At 36.9% G+C, this 20,642-nt stretch overlaps 1 protein-coding gene across 6 annotated transcripts in view; it reads right to left on the bottom strand.

Annotated features, from left to right (window-relative positions):
* The window catches only part of LOC117428523 (intermembrane lipid transfer protein VPS13C-like), a 99,099-nt gene that overhangs the window by 46,443 nt on the left and 32,014 nt on the right, over positions 1–20,642 (bottom strand). For all 6 annotated transcript variants that reach the window (XM_058995055.1, XM_058995051.1, XM_058995052.1 and 3 more), the window contains 19 exons: positions 18,168–18,225; positions 17,318–17,445; positions 16,115–16,221; positions 15,588–15,759; positions 14,913–14,975; positions 14,405–14,543; positions 13,428–13,522; positions 13,120–13,262; positions 12,440–12,632; positions 11,763–11,877; positions 11,024–11,160; positions 10,243–10,375; positions 8,473–8,590; positions 8,044–8,176; positions 7,214–7,304; positions 5,949–6,076; positions 5,431–5,581; positions 4,259–4,338; positions 3,110–3,169 (listed from right to left, as the gene is read on the bottom strand). In XM_058995055.1, coding sequence (XP_058851038.1) covers positions 3,110–3,169; positions 4,259–4,338; positions 5,431–5,581; positions 5,949–6,076; positions 7,214–7,304; positions 8,044–8,176; positions 8,473–8,590; positions 10,243–10,375; positions 11,024–11,160; positions 11,763–11,877; positions 12,440–12,632; positions 13,120–13,262; positions 13,428–13,522; positions 14,405–14,543; positions 14,913–14,975; positions 15,588–15,759; positions 16,115–16,221; positions 17,318–17,445; positions 18,168–18,225 — 2,244 coding nt within the window. The remainder of the gene's footprint in view (positions 1–3,109; positions 3,170–4,258; positions 4,339–5,430; positions 5,582–5,948; positions 6,077–7,213; positions 7,305–8,043; positions 8,177–8,472; positions 8,591–10,242; positions 10,376–11,023; positions 11,161–11,762; positions 11,878–12,439; positions 12,633–13,119; positions 13,263–13,427; positions 13,523–14,404; positions 14,544–14,912; positions 14,976–15,587; positions 15,760–16,114; positions 16,222–17,317; positions 17,446–18,167; positions 18,226–20,642) is intronic.

Genomic DNA, 20,642 nt, shown 5'->3' with positions numbered 1-20,642 from the left:
GTGCAACAAAGATCTGGGCCAGCGGGGGTGGGGAATGATATTTTGGTGACATTCATCCCTCACCGATGTTGATTCAAATTAGAGCTATCAGTATCATAATAAAGAAGAACACCATGACCTACATCCACTGTATGAAAGTGTGAAATCCAGCCATTCAAACAGAAGGACCCCGCCCTGCATGTCCTGTCACAGCACTTCTGATACATTGCGCTTCATTATGTAAAGTTCTAAGTTTCATATTGAAATACAGCAGTGGATCACAATAAACACCACTACTGTACTTTTAAACTGATTATAAAAAGGTACCAGAATGTGGCATCCATCTCCACTTAAAATACACTTGAAAAGTTAAATACATATACAAGGGGATTGACAAAATAACAGAAACACTTGCAATATGTAGCACACACTTTGTGTTGCATGACTCAAATCTGTGTTTTACTGTGATTAAATACAATTTCCTGGCCATAGAGGTCAAACATCCTTCCAGAACACCTTGCAAAGTCGTCACGTAGAATCTCTTCCGTCCTGGCAGTCCATTCAGTTGTATGACTAAGGCTTACAAAACGAAACACAACACATTGAGATCTTTTTTACACTTCGGTGTCATTTAACCTAATTTCTCACATAAACTGAACCATTTTCAATAGGTTTGTATGGGGCAAAGTAGGTGATAATGATAGTGGGTTTGATTAAATGACTAACAGTAGCACATACAACTGATTCTAGAGCAACAAAGTAGGCTTTTAACGTCATCGAATGATGAGGTTCTTAGAAATTCAGACTATAACGTATCTAGTATTTAATGTCAGCCTTCTTGTTCTACATAAACAGTATTACAGCATTCTATTCTATCACATTCTATGCCATCCTAATAGAAGGAGGGCATTCTTTCAAAGGTTGTATTGAAGAACATAGGAGTTGTATAAAACAGTTAGTTTCCAGCAGTCCACAGAATCTCAGACCCAAAAATGACACGCATTGGCACCATGACCTACATGCACATAATGTGGAACAGCTTTTCAGAACCATTCAGTTTCAGCAAACAGAGATTCCCAAGACACAGCACTCATTTTGCTCTGTACATTACTATGGAAAAGTAAGAGAGAAGAAAATACCCTTTAAAAATAAATATCAAAAGTAAAAAAGAAAAAAAATATTATTTTGTTGTACTGTATGTTGTGTCTTAAAGAAACAAATATACAAGATAATTGAATAAACTGGAGAATGGAAACTATGTATACAGCAAATCCTTGCTACTACTAAAGATACATAGTCGAAACATATTATTAAGATGTTAATTATTTTAATTTCTTCTGTGTGCAATTCAAGTTGCAAACACGTTTTCATAGGATTTGGTAGTTTCCAGCATGCTAGTCTTAAATAAAGGTTTGACACATTTGGGACTGCTGATGGTGGCCTTAATATTGAATACAGGGGTGGTCATACTATAGCCATCAATAGGACCAAATCAGGCCTTAATTTGCTCAGCCTTAAAAGCAAGGATTTACTGTATGTATTTATGTTAAGTGTGCAATAAGAGAGAATAATGACATTTTGAATCGTGCTGTATGTATTTATGTTAGTGTGCAATAAGAGAGAATAATGACATTTTGAATCGTGCTGTATGTATTTATGTTTGTGTGCAATAAAAAAAATTGTCCAGATCTGTAATTGTACATGCATGTACATAGCAGTAAAATTAGACAAAGACAGATGAGACAAATCGCTCAACCATTTCAATGGTAGTCAAACCTGACACAGACAATCCCATATCCAGAGGGAGTTGTTGTGACAGTTTACATAACTCGGTTCTCAATAACAACTAGAGGGCTTTGATATTTTAGATAGCGAATGAACTATTGAACACTGTGGTTGGTTGCTATGTTACTGACTGCTGGGCTACATGAATAAAATCAAAGTTACTGTGGTCAATAATGCTGTCACTATCACAAACATTTACAAAAAAAAACCAAAAACTGAATTTTAACTTAGCAGGGAAAGTACTTCAGTGCTTTCCCCAAATCCTCTGTGTTCAGTGCTGTCACATGTGATGTAAAGGACCTATGATGGTGCTGAAGCAGTCAATCTATTTCAGAGTATCTATTTTCTAGAAGGAATTCTTTCTTTCCGAGTGTCACGCTAGTAGTTTCTATATTGCTGTACATGTGTCCTTTCCCATTGCTGAAAAATAAATTAAAACCGAAAATCAGAAGCCCTAATTACACACTACATATTCAAGTCTCGACTGTCTACATAACAATAAAGCCTGTTTCGAGGAGACACAGTAATTAGCCCTCTTGTCTTAACAACTGAAAGGCGAGGCGGAGACGAGATTAAGGGGTTGTTTAAATAGATGTTTAAATACATGTAAATATTGCGTTTATTTAAGTGTAAACCTCTTGTTAAGAATTAAGACTTTCCACTCACACTTAACCAAATTAGAAAGGGTTCATTCAAGTTAACTTGATATTTGTTTAAAAAGTTTTTTTTTTTTTTGTTATCCTGAATATTGAGCTCAGTATGGACCTACATTCAGAAAGGGAATTAGTTCTGTTGTAGGACATGGGCAACATACAAACTGTTACACAAAACCCACTAACTCCAAGATTCTTGACATGAGTACAAATGCCTCCACTGTCCCCTACAGCATGGGATAATAACGTGTCATAAAGTTTAACTGGTAAAAAAAAAATGGTAAAAAATGGTAAAATAAATAGTCATTTATGTCCATGAGGGATTTGGAAATGTTGTATCATGCCTTTTCAGTGAGATCAATGAGCTAAAACATGATAGGCTGTTTGGTAATGTGTTTCTTTAACATTAAAAGCATTCAGAAGCACCTGTTTAATCTAAGAGTCATTTGTTTCTCAAGTCAATTAAAACACCCGATAAAAGGCACTGGCAATGTTTCTCATGGAAACAATTTTAATAAAAACTTCTCTTATCCTTTCCTCAGGAAGTTATTACCGGTAGTCACTTTATTGGCACAACAGGGTACTGTACACAGTATTTGTGGGATGAAAATGTTGGCAGGAAAACAATATGAGCCACTATGGCATTGGTTGCCACGGATAACCAAACATAAACAAACCACAACATTACTCACCTTTAGCGTTTGTTCAGTATTATCAAACGTTGCTTTGAAGTTAGGACCACTGTTATCAGCCTGCAAGTTATAACACAGTGAATAAGTATTTACCAGGCAAATCAAATTCTTAGAAAGGCCTGCACTATTGGGGGTCACAGTAGTCATGTCAGCCAAGTTAGAATAAATGACTGAGAAAACTACCTTGACTACCTATACAGACGTCTCGGGTATTGCCAGTTACCCCAGTTGCTTCAGCACCATTCAAATATTTCTTGACAGCTCTAAACAGTCTAACATCAAACAGACAACACTATTTTAATATCTGTGGATGTATTAGGAGATATAGGCAGTCAGAAATGGTATAATTATTTTTCTTGTTCTGCATCTTGTTCTTAAAATGTATAGTAAATAAAAACAGCTCTTCATGAAACCCTGCTAACGTGTGGGGAATTATATGAACTAGGGAATGCAATTTGTTTGAACTCTGTAAATAGGGCTGACCCTTCTTTGTATACATCTTGGTACCTTCTGTAGGTATCACATCTTTGTGTGGCTGGTCCCTTTATGCACATGAAATGTGTTTAGACAGATAATTACACCATTTACAAGGTGACTCCTAAACAAGGCATGAAAAAGTAAAACAATATAATGGGCAGCAGTGTGGAGTAGTGGTTAGGGCTCTGGACTCTTGACCGGAGCGTTGTAGGTTCAATCCCCAGTGGGGGACACTGCTGTTGTACCCTTGAGCAAGGTACTTTACCTAGATTGCTCCAGTAAAAACCCAACTGTATAAATGGGTAATTGTATGTAAAAATAATGTGATATCTGTATAATGTGAAATAATGTATAATGTGATATCTTGTAACAATTGTAAGTCGCCCTGGATAAGGGCGTCTGCTAAGAAATAAATAATAAATAATAATAAATTGTTCAAATGGAGTTTAGAGGACAGTCTGGCACGTGGCGATTCTTTGCTTCCTGTCAGCCGAGACATTATCCAGAATGTGTGTTGTGGCGTTTCCTTATTTGTCTTCACTTTAATGATATTTATGATATTGAAAAACAATAGCTGCCAAGTTTGTTGCAGTTGCAGTACACAAGGTCTGTGTATGTTTAATGCATTAGAAACATGAAAACCAAAGATAGCTTCTAAAAATAAACACTTACCTTAATGAATTCTACTTTCAAAAGGTCTGAGCCAGGTTTATCTGAAGAACTAATTAAATGAATAGGCCAGTTTTGGGGATCTGAAAGAAACAACAGGATGTTTAGTTTATAAGGGATTTATTTTTGACATATCTACAAATGAGGAAAAATACACATGAATTAATGATAATAAATATATTAGCTGTGAAAATCCCACTTAAAAAACAGGCTTGCTTGGCCTTGAGTTATCATAACCAACTCATAAGTAAGTACCTCCTCTCATACAGGCCCAGTCCTTTAGAATTCTAAATAAGACCTCTTGGTGTCTGTTTATGAGTCTCCCATTAGTTAGCCTTGTATGCATTCAACTTCATTAGGAGGAAAGCAGGTTTACAGTACAAACAGTACACATTTCAAGGGTGGCTTTAGCTCCCAAGCTCTTTCAGGTAGATCCTTTTTATTGTGAAATATATCTCTATTTTAGACAAGCACTAATGTCTGAGCTAAATCAACTTCACTGTGGGCCTAAAGGCCTCACTTTCAGAGGCTAATCATTACTCTGTTCTCCAGACCCAATAAGGCAGTCTAATTCAGAGCATGTGATTTTTCAGCATATGTGTTTGTGTGCATGTTTCTTCTATATCTACTGAAACCACCAAGTAATACATTATACATACAGTACATCACCCCCCCCCCCCCCTCCTCCACAGTCATATGCTGTACCACCCAGAACCAACTTCAACAAACATAATGAAAATAACTGTTGCTTCATGTCTAGTAATATGCAGAGAAACATTACATTCTCACTCTGGAGTGCACTGCATGGCAGCCTAGCTCTGTTGGTATGATATGTTAGTTTATAGAGCAATATGCTGTGTTAAAGGAAAACAAACAGAGTAGAGATCACTGTGGCAGTGAGGAGAACCAGCCTCATCCTTCTTTCTTCCCTAGCCCTTGGGAGAGTAAAGGCCAATGAAGCACCCCCTCTGCTCCCCAGCTAAACACTACAATACTGCAGCATAACCAACATTTGAACCAGAAAATCTGCTGCATGACTCATGCTACACCCAGTACAGCAGTAGATGAGCCACTGGGGACACACATATATATATATTTTTGCAATTGGCTTACAATTCCATACTGCTTCCCCCTTAAAATGTCTTATAGTAGCACAAGTATCTACTAAGTCGTACCTCTTATTTCACAGTAATCCAAGGTGACTTTCTTTAAATAGGAGGTAACTGTTAAATCATAAGGTCGGAGTTTGACTTCAGTTCCCAATTGAGCAATGTTCAGAGCCAGCACAGTCTCCTGGCTTTCCTGCCGTGTGAGCTCTACAAGTACCTAAAACACACAAAACAGAGAAACATGGGATACTGTTCAATTCAAATCCAGTGTATACAGTTAGAAAACTGATGTATCGGCTGATACCGTCTGAGAAAAGTTGTTAATTGTACATAGCACCATCTATTCAAAGAAATTATTCTGTCTTTGCATTTAACTGTAGTCCTAATTCTCGATAATGCTTTTCAAAAAGCACTGTAATACAAGGTACTTTGATATCATTGATCATTGTAAGATCTAACTTCAGCCTCAAATCATATTGTCAATGTAGACAGAGAACAGACCCCTGTGAAGCACCCCATGTAACACAGTTAAATATATACACACAAGTTATATCCATAGAAAAAAACAAAAACAAACAAACTACCTCTTTAATTTCAAACTTGAGCAGCAGGTCAGTGAGCTCCACCTTTGCATCACCTCCCGGTAATGCCAGTCGTTGATCATGTCTGCCTGGGGAGTGCCCACTGATATCCTCGTCAGATGCTGAGGAAGCTAACAATGAAACAAAGAAACAGTTTGAGGTTCAATCAGCAACCGATATCCTAACCTACAATCAGTAAAAACATTTTTTTAAAAAGACAATTAATGCATTAAGAAAATGTTATTCTAAAGCAAGAAGCAAAAAAAAACACATGTGTAGACTGACTTCACAAAAGCCTTCAAATGCCATACATCTGAAAAAAAGCATGTGCATACTAGTATACATACAGTTGTAATATAATATATGCATTTAGAACACTTAAAGCCTTCAAAACACCACTGAAAGCATGCATGTGCTAGTATTATAATATCTATGTGAGGCCACTGGGCGATTATTCAGTCAATGAATGTTTAATTGAGGCTTGCAAAATAAATGCCTTAGAGATCTACAGTTGATTAAATCAAATAATTGTTGCACCTCTAGAAACTGTGAATGGTGAAGAGAAAAGGAGGAATGTACATAGAAAAGAATGGAAAGGTTTGGGACTTAGCCTATAAAAGCTAACCGAAAAACATAAAAATGAATGAATCCACATCAATTAGTGAAAAACATGACATGATTCTGTAATGTAAATCATAATACCCTTTATATATTACACATGTAGAGTGACACACAATCTGCAAAGTCATGGACTCTCAACCACTGCAGATCCGACCAGAGGACTAGGAAACTAGAGGTATAGGGAGCATAACTCTAATGCAACAGACCATTAAACTAATCTGTTATACTAATATGTATAGATTTGCCCAGGGATAAATACCTTTATGATTCTTATAGTAAAGCTATATATAGCAATTATAACAGGAAATAACATAAAGTGAATGCTTCCTATGCAATTTCCAATTATGACTTACATCTATTAGTAATAGATTTACTATAAGAGTCATACATGAACATACTGTATACCACAGAGTACTGCATGCTGTACTTTAGAAATCTTGTGTTGGCAATTTATGGAGAATACTGTATATCTGTATTTTTTTTTACCTGCATTTCATGTTAGATCAGTTATAAACAAGTCTCATATGATTTAAGCTAACCTGCCAAAACTGATCACAAAACAAGGCTCTTGAACAGCCCGGGTGAGTCCCGTTCTGTGATTTATTCTGTGTTACAGTAATGTGTGTTAAGAATAGAAATGTACTAACCTGTGTCACCAGCTTCCAGTAGCACTGCGGCATTCAAGCTTTTTTCAAAACGTACTTTGGTTCTAGCATCTGCTAAAGAAATAGCTGGTACCTTTAACACAAACAGAGGAGTTGTTTAGTGTCCCTGTGACAGGATTTCCATCTTCAGTTTTATACGGGATTTCAATGGCATTCCTTGAGACAAAGGGTGCCTATATTAAGCACTAAATACAACAAAAAGACGACTTATAGGAGGCATCAGCTACAGGGTGCTTTATGACCCGTAGTGATAATTAATAATCATTAACTTATTACATCAAAGAGCAAGCAGCATCACATTCAACTGTCCCCTTACTTATGGAGTTAGCAACCATTCTGATTGGTTATTATAGCAATGACTAAAGTCTATGTAATTTATTCTGTCTGTCATTTTAAAAGCTACTCTTCTGGTCTAGTTGCCTGCCATAGGCTAAAATAGCCAAAGTGTCTTTATATTTGTAAATCGCCAGCACTCGCTTGTGCACAGCAGTGTATTGCCAGCAAAACTAAAGGAAACGTGATCCAAACTGGCAGACCACTAGAGGGCACTGTTATTTACTCCTTTAAAGACACTTCTAACCTACACAGCGGTACTAATGCAGGCAACTGGAACCGAAGAGCAGCTCCTGAAATCATGTGAAAGCACCTTAATACAGCAAAAAATAAAACACCAACAAAAATAAAGAATTTGAGTAATTACAATATAAAACGTCAGAATCGTTGCAAAAGAGCTAAAAGCTATAACAAATATATCTGACGATATTGAAAAGGGGTAAGACTTTCAGTATTTTAATGCAATTTAGTATCCCAACCTTCATAGCCGTGTCAGTCGGGGTAGATGGCCTCTGTGGTAATGGGATGCTTTCAGCCAGCTCCATGACCTCTTTGATTTTTTGGTCTGACATTCTCACATGCAACAAAGGGAGTTCTCCAGATACTTTAAATCTGAAAAGAAGATTATAACAGGGTAGCAATGTTGCCGTAACATTTTTACATACCAAATGCACTGTAATTGAAAATTAATTTCCATTGCATGCTTATGTGACTCGTATCAAATACATAGCCTTGACTATAACATATATGGTTTCACAGACCCCGCTAAGCACTAATTATGGTCTATCTTAATCGGGGTCTATGAAATTTTATAAATGTTACAATGAAAAGTCTATCAGTGCCTTTCACAACGCATACCAGAACAGAAAAGGTCAACCGTACATTAACATTAGATAAGGAATGCATACTTAGCCATTCTGGCATCCTTGTCCACCATTGACTTAGCCAGCTGCACCTTAATATCCATGGGCTGAAGAATGTGCAGTTTCGATGACTTCTTGTGACAGGCATCTTTCCAACTCTCTCCTGAAGAGAAAATATTAATATCCTTAACAAGGTCATTTACTGGTGTAACAAACGTGCCTGAAACAGAATACCGTATTCTGAATTTAAGATGCCCTCGAATTTAGGAAGCAAACCAAATTTCTCACCCTCAATTTGAGGAAAAAATAAAACATCAAATAAATCTGCATTTACAAAGATATAACCTCAGTTACGCATATGGAAGCAGTTTGCGGTCGTCTGCTATCACACAGAGCATTACAGTTACGAGCTGCTTCTCATTTCCAGTCGTGATTACTCACACCTGTTGTTCTCCAAATTTGTGAACTGTGGTATTGCTTGGCATGTCGAAAAACGCGGGGGTCTGATCAGCATTTCCGAGCTTTCCAAGCTGGTACTGTTTGTTAGAAACGCTGAAATTGTAAAAGCTTCTCTTTGAATTCCTCAGGATGCTAATGACGATTCTTTGAAAATGGCTGCCTGTATGTCATGGATGGTTCGAGATCGGGCAGTAATGTTTTGTATCGTCTTTTCTCCACAGTAAGTCACGTTGCGGCTTGTGTACGCAGGTAGTCATGTCTTTTGTTGGCTATTTTAATACACACATGACTACTGTACTCGAATTTAAGACGCAGGCTATTTTTGAGAAGTAAAAAATGGTTCAAAGTGGGGAATTGTGAAAAACTATAAACTAACAAATACAGATACAGGATATATACCATACACTAAGCATGTTTTAAATCAGTACCAACATTTGTATTTAATCTCAGGGGATTCACATTTTAAAATACATTCTTGATGGTGCTGCATTTCTTTCTCCAAACCCTGACTGGTACACAGCAAGTACAAAATAGCAGACCTGCTCATACTAGAAGACCCTTGTACTAAAGCTGGAGAAAACCAGGGCAGGCTTCCTTTTCATTTGATCACTTTACAGCAAATGCATGGCCAGGTGACAGTGCTAGTATTGTCTGCTATGAACAAAACAACAACAATAACAAGGGACAGCACATCTTTACATCTGATAGTTAGGTGCAACTCTAAAAATACCAGCTATAGAGACACTTGAAATTCTTATTTTGCTAGAAGAAACAGGTTATTTTGGACAAATCAGCAGTTGCAGCACATTTGTAATCCCTTTGATGATTAATCAGAAACAAAATAACTGCACTAAGCATTGTGCAATAAATAACAAGCATTCCTTCTCCCCACGTTCACTATCATCTGAAAAAAAAAAACGAATTTACATAAAGGTCTGCATGGAAATGTTTCAGACACAAAGGAAAATATGTGAATCGCTAAACTTTAAAGCAGTGATAACCATGGTTATTTAATCCGTTTTCTCTTATTAGCACTACAGTATCTCCACTACTGTATTCTGTTTAATGCCCTTTGCTTGTATTGCATTGAATATAAATGTGATTGATGCCTGGTACCAGATCACGTTATGTGTTTTTAGCAAGACACCCAAATGGTCATGCTGTGAACAGATCATGTGACTACTGTATAGTTGAAAGAACTGCAAATCCTTAATTTACAATAAAAAAGTGAAGTACTAAAGGATTCTCAGGCTGATAATAGGGCACTGTTAATAAAGCTAAAAAGAGGTAAGAACGTGATTTTTAAAGCATTGGTTATCATTCTTTTCAGGTGTTTTTTTATTTTTTTATTATTACCTGACTTGCAATAAAGAAGTTGGACACTCTGGAGTTCTAAGTCAAACTTTTCATAGGCTCTGTCCATGATTTCTTCTAAAGAGTTGAAGCTGGGGGAAAGTGGCTGCTGACCACCTTGATTCACACTGTTTAACTGGGGTAAAAAAATAATATGTAACAGAACAGCACATCTGATAAACACAAGTTAGCAGGCTACCTGTCTAAACTTTAAAATGGGAAGACCACAGTTTTATCACTCACAAAACCCTCATCATGGCACACTTTAAAACTATATGAACATCCGTTTTCCCTTGACAGAAAACCCCAATTACCTGAAAGGTGCTACTAAAATAGTGTGAGAAAAAGGTGACTTATACTACTATTATTAGACTATTATTTTGCCATGGAAACTAAGCCTTTGAAGTTCAATTTTTTTAGAACAGGTACAGTATACCCCCTTTTGTCATTATTCTTTAAAAAAAATTAAATTAAATTCAACGCAAAACATTTGGACTAAGTCTCTCTGATGTCTTCAGTGAAGAAAGCTGCACGCGAGAGGTATTGTAAGTATGTGTTCTATCGAGTGGATAATTTATAAAACGCTCTCCAGTAGTATTCAGAAAATACTAAACATGATTTAAAAAATCAACGACAAACGTTTCTCAATATCTTTATGCACACATCTGGTTCATCTGTTTAGCGACATTTACAGTAATGAAATAAATATTATACAGTACACATTCAGAGACAAATCCGACACTGTAGCCTGGTTTGCAATAAGGGAGCTGCTGTTTATACATACCTGCAAACTACCAAAATCCAGAATCACGAGATTTGATTTCCCATCATAGAAACCAGTTTGCGGCACAAGGAGGTAGGAGGGCTTTAAATTGACCTGGAGGTCAAGAACCTTACGAGTTTCAATAATATGTGAGAGACCTAAAAAAAAAAAAAAAATGGTAACATATTATTCTAGCGATTTTGGTGTAATGGAAAATACTGAGAGATGCTTGGAGGCACTGAAAATATATTCTCATCTCAAGTGCATTAGTAACATCAGCCCTTTGTGTTTTAGAAACATATTCCCCATTCATAGGCCACTGTAGGCAGAAGCTATTCAAAACTGAGGGCTACAAAGGCCTTTTAACCTCACAACCAATGGAATAAAAAAAAACACCAAGCAAAAATATCACATAAAACACCCAAAGCACGGTTCATGTTGTTGCTTACAGAACTTATTAATATCAAGGTTATAAGCATTTATAAAAGCAAAGCATGTTTCTGAAGTACTTTAGCTTCAAGGTGTATAATGTTACACATTACAAAGTGGGTTATCCTTCATATCTGAAAATTATACAAAAAAAAACCAAAACAAAAAAAAAACACACATACCAACCAGGCTATTATATTACTAACATTATAAAAATGAGAAGCACTGCATGTTTTGAAGCCTGTGGTGGGATCACAGGAATAGTACAGTTCAGAAACGCCTTTCAGCTGTGCCCAGCTAGTTGGTTTCTGATTCCCTGTGTCTTGTTTACCTGTCGCTGTCTTTTCTTTGATTTCTTCCAACTTCATCAACGTGGCAGAAGTCAGCATTTCAAGGTCAATCCCTTGGGCCGATTGGAAAAACTCTGCCAAGCCGATCACTGTTCTCTAAAAACACGAAATGATCATCATTTCCTTATTTGTTTGGTACAGATGTTTCATGCTAGGATTCACAAGATATCTAAAACGTATATTCCTACAGTATACAATACAATTCCGTATTTGTTTTATCTATATCATCATAAAAGAAAACTGAAGAACAAGCATATTCAATCAAACACTTATTTTAGCAGCACATAACTGTATTTTTATTACAACACAGGATCTAAAAAAGGACCACAGCACTTGTTATAACACAGTAGCTAATGTATACCTAAAGGATGCATGGAGTGAAAGTGGAGACAATCCCAGTCTCTCCTCTAGTATCCCTCCCTAATATTGATACAATGATCCACTTGATATCTCCTCATATACTTGTAAGCCCTGTAGTTATCTTCTAGTATATTATATTAGTAGCTGTGTGGTTCACGGGATACTGTGCATAAATAATGGAAGGACAGTTAAAAAGATGCTGCACTGTACAGTACATAACACAGTATCAATATAATAACATGTTACAAATGAAAATGCAGTTCGGGCTCGGCTGGGGGGCGTTACCAGATATACTTACGGCATCGTAAATAATCTCAACGGGCTGAGACTGGACGACTAGCAGCTGGTCTGCAGTGCTGCCCTCAGGGTTGGTTTCAAAGCGGATATGGAGTAAAGACGAAGTGGCATCTCCTACAGAAGCGATGAGAGAAGGAACAGCACCTCTCTGCTGGAGCCCTGTTACATACCAGTGTTCCAGTTTAGCTTCCACTCTGAAACACACGTTTAACAGAAATAACAGTTAATACATGCGTAACTGGGACAGGCAGAATAAAAACGCTGCTCTCCGAGTAGGAGTGACCTGCTTTCTTTTCATTAATAAATGAAATAAATATGGGTTTGTGGTTCACGGTGGGAAGCAAGTGGATAGTGTGAATTCTGTGTTCTTCTTGGATACCTGTTTTTTTATATAATTATTATTCCGTGAATGAGGTTAGTCAAATAACCACAGTTCCTATAGTATTCTGTTCATTTAACAATATTACGTAAAGTTTAACCTATATTCTAAAGCTTTATTTCTTAGAATTACTCTCATTAGGTCAAGCTCCACATCTGGAGGAGGAACATTAACAAAAAATAAAATAAATACAAATAGAAAGCTCTGATATATTTATGAAGGAAAGACATGTACCATAACTACTGTTATAAATGTTAAATGATATTACTGTTATAACGATGCACATGCAAGACTCAACTCACTTCAATGCTTGTGCTCCTGGCCGCTGGGAGATACTGGTACTCAAGGAGATCATCTGCACCTTCAGTGTCTCTGGAACACCAGGCTCCTCCCGCACAGTGATGGAGGTGCTTAGCAGCTTAAAGGTCATAACACTGGCAACATACTAAATAAACAAACAGAACACAGGGGTCACATTGATTTATTACGCTAAATCTTTAGCAAGGGGTGATCTTGAAAATATTATTAATCAAGATATCTATTCATGTACACATCTGGGGGCGGTCACTTTCTTTAATAAAATAAATAAATATAAAAAGAAAGTGCAAACCTCTTTGGGCAAAGCGAGATTATGGGAGCTGCCGCTGTATCCGATTGCAGTGTAGAGTTTAGCCTTTTCTTCTGCAGTCATAAACTCATCAATACCTAAAGGGGGGGAGGGGGAGTGAAATGCTTACACTATACTGCATATGCTTTCAGAACATATGCTGTATCCTGTTGTGTATCAGTTTGGCTCCAGACTAAAGCATAATAAACTAATACTGCACATTTACGGAACTTAGATACTTTATAAAGAAGCAGTGCAGTAGTAGAGCATTCAAGCAAGTAGCAAAATAATGACTTCAACTGTTAGGCACCAGGGAAAAGACCATGCAGAGTCCAAATGCTGTGCTACTGGGAGTCAATGAAGATCAGACAGTATTAAGGTTATATGGTGTCATATATTAAAAACAAGGACAGCACAAGAGGATCTATAGCTTAGAGCCTTTTTCAGTCTTAATATAAACCCTCAGCTGCATGACATGGTATGTAATGGACCAGTAAACCACAGCTCATAGGTATGAGATTTTCAAGAGATTTGGCAAACTAGCAGTGGAGAGACATGATTAGTGTGGTCTTAGGGATTCTGAACTATTTACAAAGGTTGATGTTTCACAATACAAGTATTTTAAGACTTGTCTACAAGTAAAAAAAATTACAAAAAATAAAGGTTGCCAAATAAAAGACTAAGTGATCAATTGCAGAACAAGGGAGGTATCCAGAACTAGCTACAAAATTCTACATTTCTGTTATTTGCACATTTCATCCGTTGTGGGATGGTGTTGCAACACGTGGTTCAACAAGCAAACCAAACTGACGTAATGATTACTAAACTAAACTAAACCTGGCATAGTCGTGTTTGAATTGAAACATTAACATCAACCTTTTTTTAGTACTTTTCTGACTGTTGCTGATGTCAATCTGGTCACTCTTTTCACTGAAATGGATGATATATACAGTATTTCTGAAAACACAGCAACAGCTTACTCTCAGGTGCCGATGACTCCTCCTCTTGCGCTTTCTTCTTCCCTTCTTTCTTTCCAAAAAAGCCACCGAACCACCCCCCTCCCTGCTTCTCCTTTTGCGTAGCCTTCTTCTCTAACATCTTCTGCCCAGACCTAATCACCTGTGGAAGAAGAGTCAGCCATCAGCTAGAGAGGCACGTCCAACTAAGCCAAGAGCAGCACTGGTAAAGCAGTCAACACTTGCAATAGCAAAGTCCAGTAAGGCATTTACAGTAGTATGATATCATAATTCCCTGTGCGCAGTTTTCCCATATCTTTAAAAATATGAAAGCAGGTTCATGGATATAAAAATGTATTTTATTAATAACAAAAAAAACACTTTGAAAAAACATTCTTTGAATAGCTTAAGTTAAAGCTTTGTGAACAGAGCCCATATATTCCCCAGTGAATGCCTACAACAGTAAAGTAATGCCGGGGTGAGCATCAACTCATTCATTCATTTAGCCTTGAAAAGGTTGAAGAATACAAACCTCCACGTGTGCCTGCTGCCGGGCTAACGTGATATTAAAAACATCAAGGGTCTTTTCCAAGTCCTAGGGGAAGAGAGACATGCAGATTAAAATACAGATTTTAACTACAGGCTACTTACTAAATACAGGTATAAACCTTTTTTTATGATTACTTTTTATCAGAAATAACCCAAACTAGTTATTATTCAAGCCCAACTAAGAAAAAAAGTAGTTTATTCATATCTAAGACAAATGACTCAACAAAAAGTCTTCATCAAACACTCCTCTTTAATACACATAAGACATCGTACAGGGGTGCAATGCCCCTGTGACCTGGAGTGGAGTTTATACCTTACAGCAACCTATAATATATATATATATATATATTTTTTATATAAAATATAGTTAAATAAAAATTAACCAGTTTAGCTACAGATACACGTTTACCACTAAACAGTGTGTTCCAAGTTCTAGAAAATTCTGGCCCCTTTCCATGGAAAATGCAAGGTTTGCAGTTGGAGAGCAAAATACCTGTCTGTACTGCCTGCTATGCCTCATAGAGAATTACTGTAGGTTGGTATTCCTCATCATCTTTCTTGCTGACATGCTATACAATTGGCCAGGATTTTCTGTCTAAGTGTTTGTCTTGGATTTAACCAGGTGTTTTTCAATGCCGTTTCATTTATTAAAATTCACCTGAAGCTGCTTCAATGTTTCCTCGCCACACTTGCTTTGTGTTAGTTTGGTTTTGTAAGCTGTTTTGTAAGCCCTAAGGTGCTGTCTGTGCTTTTTGATGGAGCTCCAGAGCCACATCTGAGTGGGCCTCCTGATGTGGACCTCTGATATGCTAGTAATGGCATAACCCCACCTGAAACAAAGAACATTGAGAAAAGACCTTGTCAGAATCGAAAGGCAGATAAAGATACACTAACTTCAGGATTAGGACAAGTGGCTTTGAACCGTTTTCAGCCAGTTACAACCTCACCATGCAAGTATATTTGCTCTCTTCTGCCAGCTATCACTGCGCAAGCAAAGTGCCTTCAAACGCTCCAGGAGTGGGTTGTCTCAGTATATTTAAAACACGTATTAGTGTGATGAAGAAACAGATGGTTGTACTGTACTGAGACAACTGCATGGGAGGAAATCTTACCAGTTAGAATGGGCAGTTTGTCCAGGGCATTTTATGCATTTTTTTAAAAGGTCAATTTCTTTTACTGACTTACCATTTTCTGGCATTGTTATGGAGTGGTAGTTCTGGTCTGTATTTTCTGTAGGGGGCATTTTTGACCATACAATCTACCGATTCAAGAAGGTCTATCATACTGAGGTACTAAAAGAAAGAAAAAAATGTTAATAAAAAAGTGATAAAACGTTATGGTTGTCACACAATGACTGCCAATAGCAAGATATGACCTACACTTTGATATTTAATGTACCCATTGCCCCTGTGTCAATGTTCCACGAATAGCTACCTGGCATTAAACGGTGTTATTTTTAAAGAGATCACTCATTTGTTGCAGAATTATAAAAAGAAAGGAAGATTAAACTAACTTTTTTTGTTTTATGTCCTAAGAGCATGGAAATAGCCTTGTACAGTATGTATGACTATTCACTTACAGCTATGTCCAAAAGTTTTGCATCACCTAGAATTTTAGGATTGAGACTGATTGATTTAAAAATAATAAAATATATGAACATAACTTAGATATTTTATTTAACATCATGTAATCGAAGAAAACTACAAAATTGTACCGCAAAAGTCTACTGGAAGCCATAATAGTAGTACAGTATTTCATGTTAGATTTCTAAACGTCACATTTTTCAATTTGTATCAGTTTTTCATTAAGTATAGGGAAAGCTACAAAGCGGTATGTAATACGCTAACGTAACATTATTCTGCAGGTTTCATTCGACTTTATGAAGCAAAATTAGATAACTCTATAGGGTGATGCAAAACTGTTAGCCATAGCTGTATATTCAGTCATTCTACGAAAGTGAAGTCAAAGCACACATAGCTCGATAACCAGGCATGTTTGGGTTAAGAGTCGTACTCAATGAATAATCTAACTCTTGTTATACACTGAAGTACTGGGATCATCATTAGAATGTCCAGGCTGTATGGACGAGTGTACACGACCACTTTGAAGGCAACACAATGAAGCCCTTCACATTGCAGCCATTGGCTCATAAAGCACACAGGAATGGAGTTCTTTTGATGCAGGTGGCATTAGAGAAGACTGTCTCTGCCAGCAGTCATTAAAATTCATCAAACTGTGCTTGAAGTAGGGCCCAGCATATGCTTGATATCATATTATCAGAATTAGATTAATCCCAGTCAGTTGTCAACTCTTCAAACAACCCCATTCTCTTTCTGACAGAAAGGGTTGTGCAAAGCTGAGACACAGCATGCCTGCACGTTGTCTTACCTGTGGCTTGGTCATCTCTATAGCAATACTCTGGACTTCCATGTCAAGGTACATTTTGGGGGACTTGAGTTCAATCTCAGCATGAGGGTTGATGCAGAGTTTTGCTGAAGCAAATATAGGTCTGAAAACTGAAAAAGAAAAAATAGAAAATGTGTATAATTCAATTTTCTTATTAAGCAAGGGAGTGTTGAATCCTTCTTGAAATAGAGTTGTTCAGGCTACTTCAGTTCATGCGCACTACTGTGAAAGCTATTCTCCAAGACAAAATATTTCTTAAACAACCACATTGCTAATTGTTATATAAAACCCATTATATAAATTCTACCCACCACCCCTACTTTTGCTAACTCTTAACCTTGATTTGGCACAAGTAGGCAGTTACCTCTTCAGTATTAGCATTGGCGTGCTACTGCAAATATTTATCTACAGTATATTAACAATGTGCTTACTCTTAGCATATACTGTACATTAAGGCTGTAACAAATATTTTAATTGAGGGGTGCATGCAGTTCAAAACTTAGAAAAAATACCATTCCCATTTACCATAATGTGTGCATGTTTAATATAGGACAATATGAGAGTTATGAAATGATAGAAATGTCTGTTTGGTAAGATTTGCAATAATTACTTTGTTAGCTTTAAGTACTTTAGGCTGAGAAATGCTCCCAAGCTTTAGAGGTAATGGACCCACAAAATACCTTTCTATTAAACTGCTACAAAATATACGTTAAAATGTATTTTTTTGTAGATTTCCAGTGCCATACGGAATTGTGAGTTTGGATTGTCTTTTTTGCATTGTTTTGGTTTCCATAGAAACCAGAGGTATGTTTTTGAAATACATGTTACATACTGTACTGATAATCTTTGGGCTCCTTGACACTTGAAGCAATTCCTTCTTTCAGCAGTCCCTGTAAAGAAATACAGAGCAGATAGCAGCTAATTATAAACAGGAGCCGACCTCTTTGATAAACTCAAGCCTCCAGAATATTCCAGATTCAAGAAACCCTGGCCACAATCTTGCAGCAAACTTTCTTACAGTTCTTGTGGGTTAATGAGTTGTAATTACAGTACACTTAAAAATCAGCACCAGCATTAACAGTTGCATTGCTAGTGGTTTTTTGGGGGGGAAAGAAATGGAAATACAGATAATAAAAACTCATCAAAGCACATTATTTTAAAGTTGACATGGAGGGTTATTCTGGCAGACTCTGGGTTTTGTTTAAATGTGCTACATCGTTTAGTCTTTAGGCTACTCCAGAATTCCCTGCCTAGAAACAGTTGATATTGTATGCCTATGAACACTTTTTCATCAGTCTTTATTTGAATTTGAATTTCAGTTCATATTAGAAATGTAATTGGTAGTATATGGTATATACAAGACTCTAAATACACAGCAGTTGGAGCTATTCCAGGGTGTACAATGAGTTCAGATCCCTATGTTACTAGTGGCGTGTCTGTCAACAAACCATAAACATACAGGATCTGATACCACTGTTAAACCCTGTTCAAACAACAGCAATGCACTGCTGTTATCAAAACCTGGTAGTAAAACACAAAAGGGGGTAAGTAAATTATTATGCAATGACAATGTCTGCAATAATGACAACACAATAAACAAAGAAAACATTATATATTTAACAGCTTTATTACCATAATCCTTCTGGGCGATTTCTAATGTCATTTTGTTCTCTATTAGATATCTATTATCTGTTCTCGGAGCCGTGAAGATTTACCACCTGAGCCCCTGTGGAAGTTATTTTGACTGCAGCTCTGTTTCGTAAGTACTCTAATTTCAGTTTTAAACTTGCCGGTTATATATTTTAGTTAAAATGTTGGAAACTCTTGCACAAACTCTGTTTCCCCGACACCCCATTTCAAGCATTGCCCACAACTACAATAAAAAAAAGAATGGAATCCTTCTGAGCAGTTACACATCCTTGCCAGACCAAACACCCTTAATGAAAGCCATAACTGTCAATTATTGAGCCATATCTAAGCAGAAACAACCACAGCATTGATCTTCATCACGGAGCAAAGACAGCATTAGATGAGAAAAACAACCCCAGATAAAAAGTCCATACAAAAAGTAAGTTCAGAACAAAATAGTCCCGCATTCACAGCGTTCAAAATTATTATTATTTATTTCTTAGCAGACGCCCTTATCCAGGACGACTTACAATTGTTACAAGATATCACATTATTTTTTACTGGAGCAATCTAGGTAAAGTACCTTGCTCAGGGGTACAACAGCAGTGTCACCTACCAGGGATTGAACCCACGACCCTCCGGTCAAGAGTCCAGAGCCCTAACCACTACTCCACACTGCAATAAACCTGACCTTGAGCACTTAGTATGTCAACACAATAAAAAGCAGGAAATCACTGCAGAACAAGTACAGTACATGCTGTAACATTAAATCAAACTTGTTAACCGAGTATTATTCATAATTTACCATAAACATGAACTCAACCTCGTAGCTACAGCAACAAAAGAATGAGAAATAATGAGAAGGAGCTGATTGAAATGCATCTATACAGATACCAGAGTAACCTGAACTTCACACTAATCAGCACTGCATTATTCAACATATCTCTTTGATGAATCTTGGAACACCCTCTTCTGGAAAGGGTTTCTGAGTAAGAAATGAACTGTAAGTTCTTCCCCAATTATTCCATATTTCTGAGATAATGAATTCTAACAATATACCTGTCATATAAATATAGCTGTTAATTATTAAAACAGGGCTATGCCTAACATTTTAATGAGAGACATATTTTTATTAAATGCTTAGACTCGTCTCCGAGCGGTCAATAGCGCCCTCTGACTCCACACCACAATAAACAAAATGGCGGGCCAGACACAGCATCACAGATTTCTCTGAGTGAATACTTTAATAAAACAGATATCAACTACAGTTTTTCATCTTATAGTGGAAAACTGCTCCACTTGGATAGAAAGTGACTCAGAAAAGCAATAAAGTCCACTGTTTATCACTTTTTCTAGCATCACGAATTGATAGTATTTAGATTGGTTGCCATCAAATAAATGTCTGTATATGCATGTCTGATGAAGCTCAACCACTTTTATAAAACATTCCTTTTATTTGCTTAATTATAGACTGATGGTCATTTTCCTGTGGGTGCAAAAAACAGCAAAAATATGCAACAATGACATGTCTATCTTTTATCCTGCTTTGAAGTACAAATGGTGAAGCAATACCTTTAGGCTTGTCAAGATGGAGAATGATTAACTGGATAGGTTTTTAAAAGAAAGACTCATTCAATGTAACCGGATGGGGGACGGATTTAATTCCACTAATAGAATG

This window comes from Acipenser ruthenus, chromosome 21, assembly GCF_902713425.1.
Source record: "Acipenser ruthenus chromosome 21, fAciRut3.2 maternal haplotype, whole genome shotgun sequence".
Classification (NCBI taxonomy): Eukaryota; Metazoa; Chordata; class Actinopteri; order Acipenseriformes; family Acipenseridae; genus Acipenser; species Acipenser ruthenus.
The sequence above is the reverse complement of the archived record's forward strand: the minus strand, read 5'-3'. Positions and strand labels throughout refer to the sequence as shown.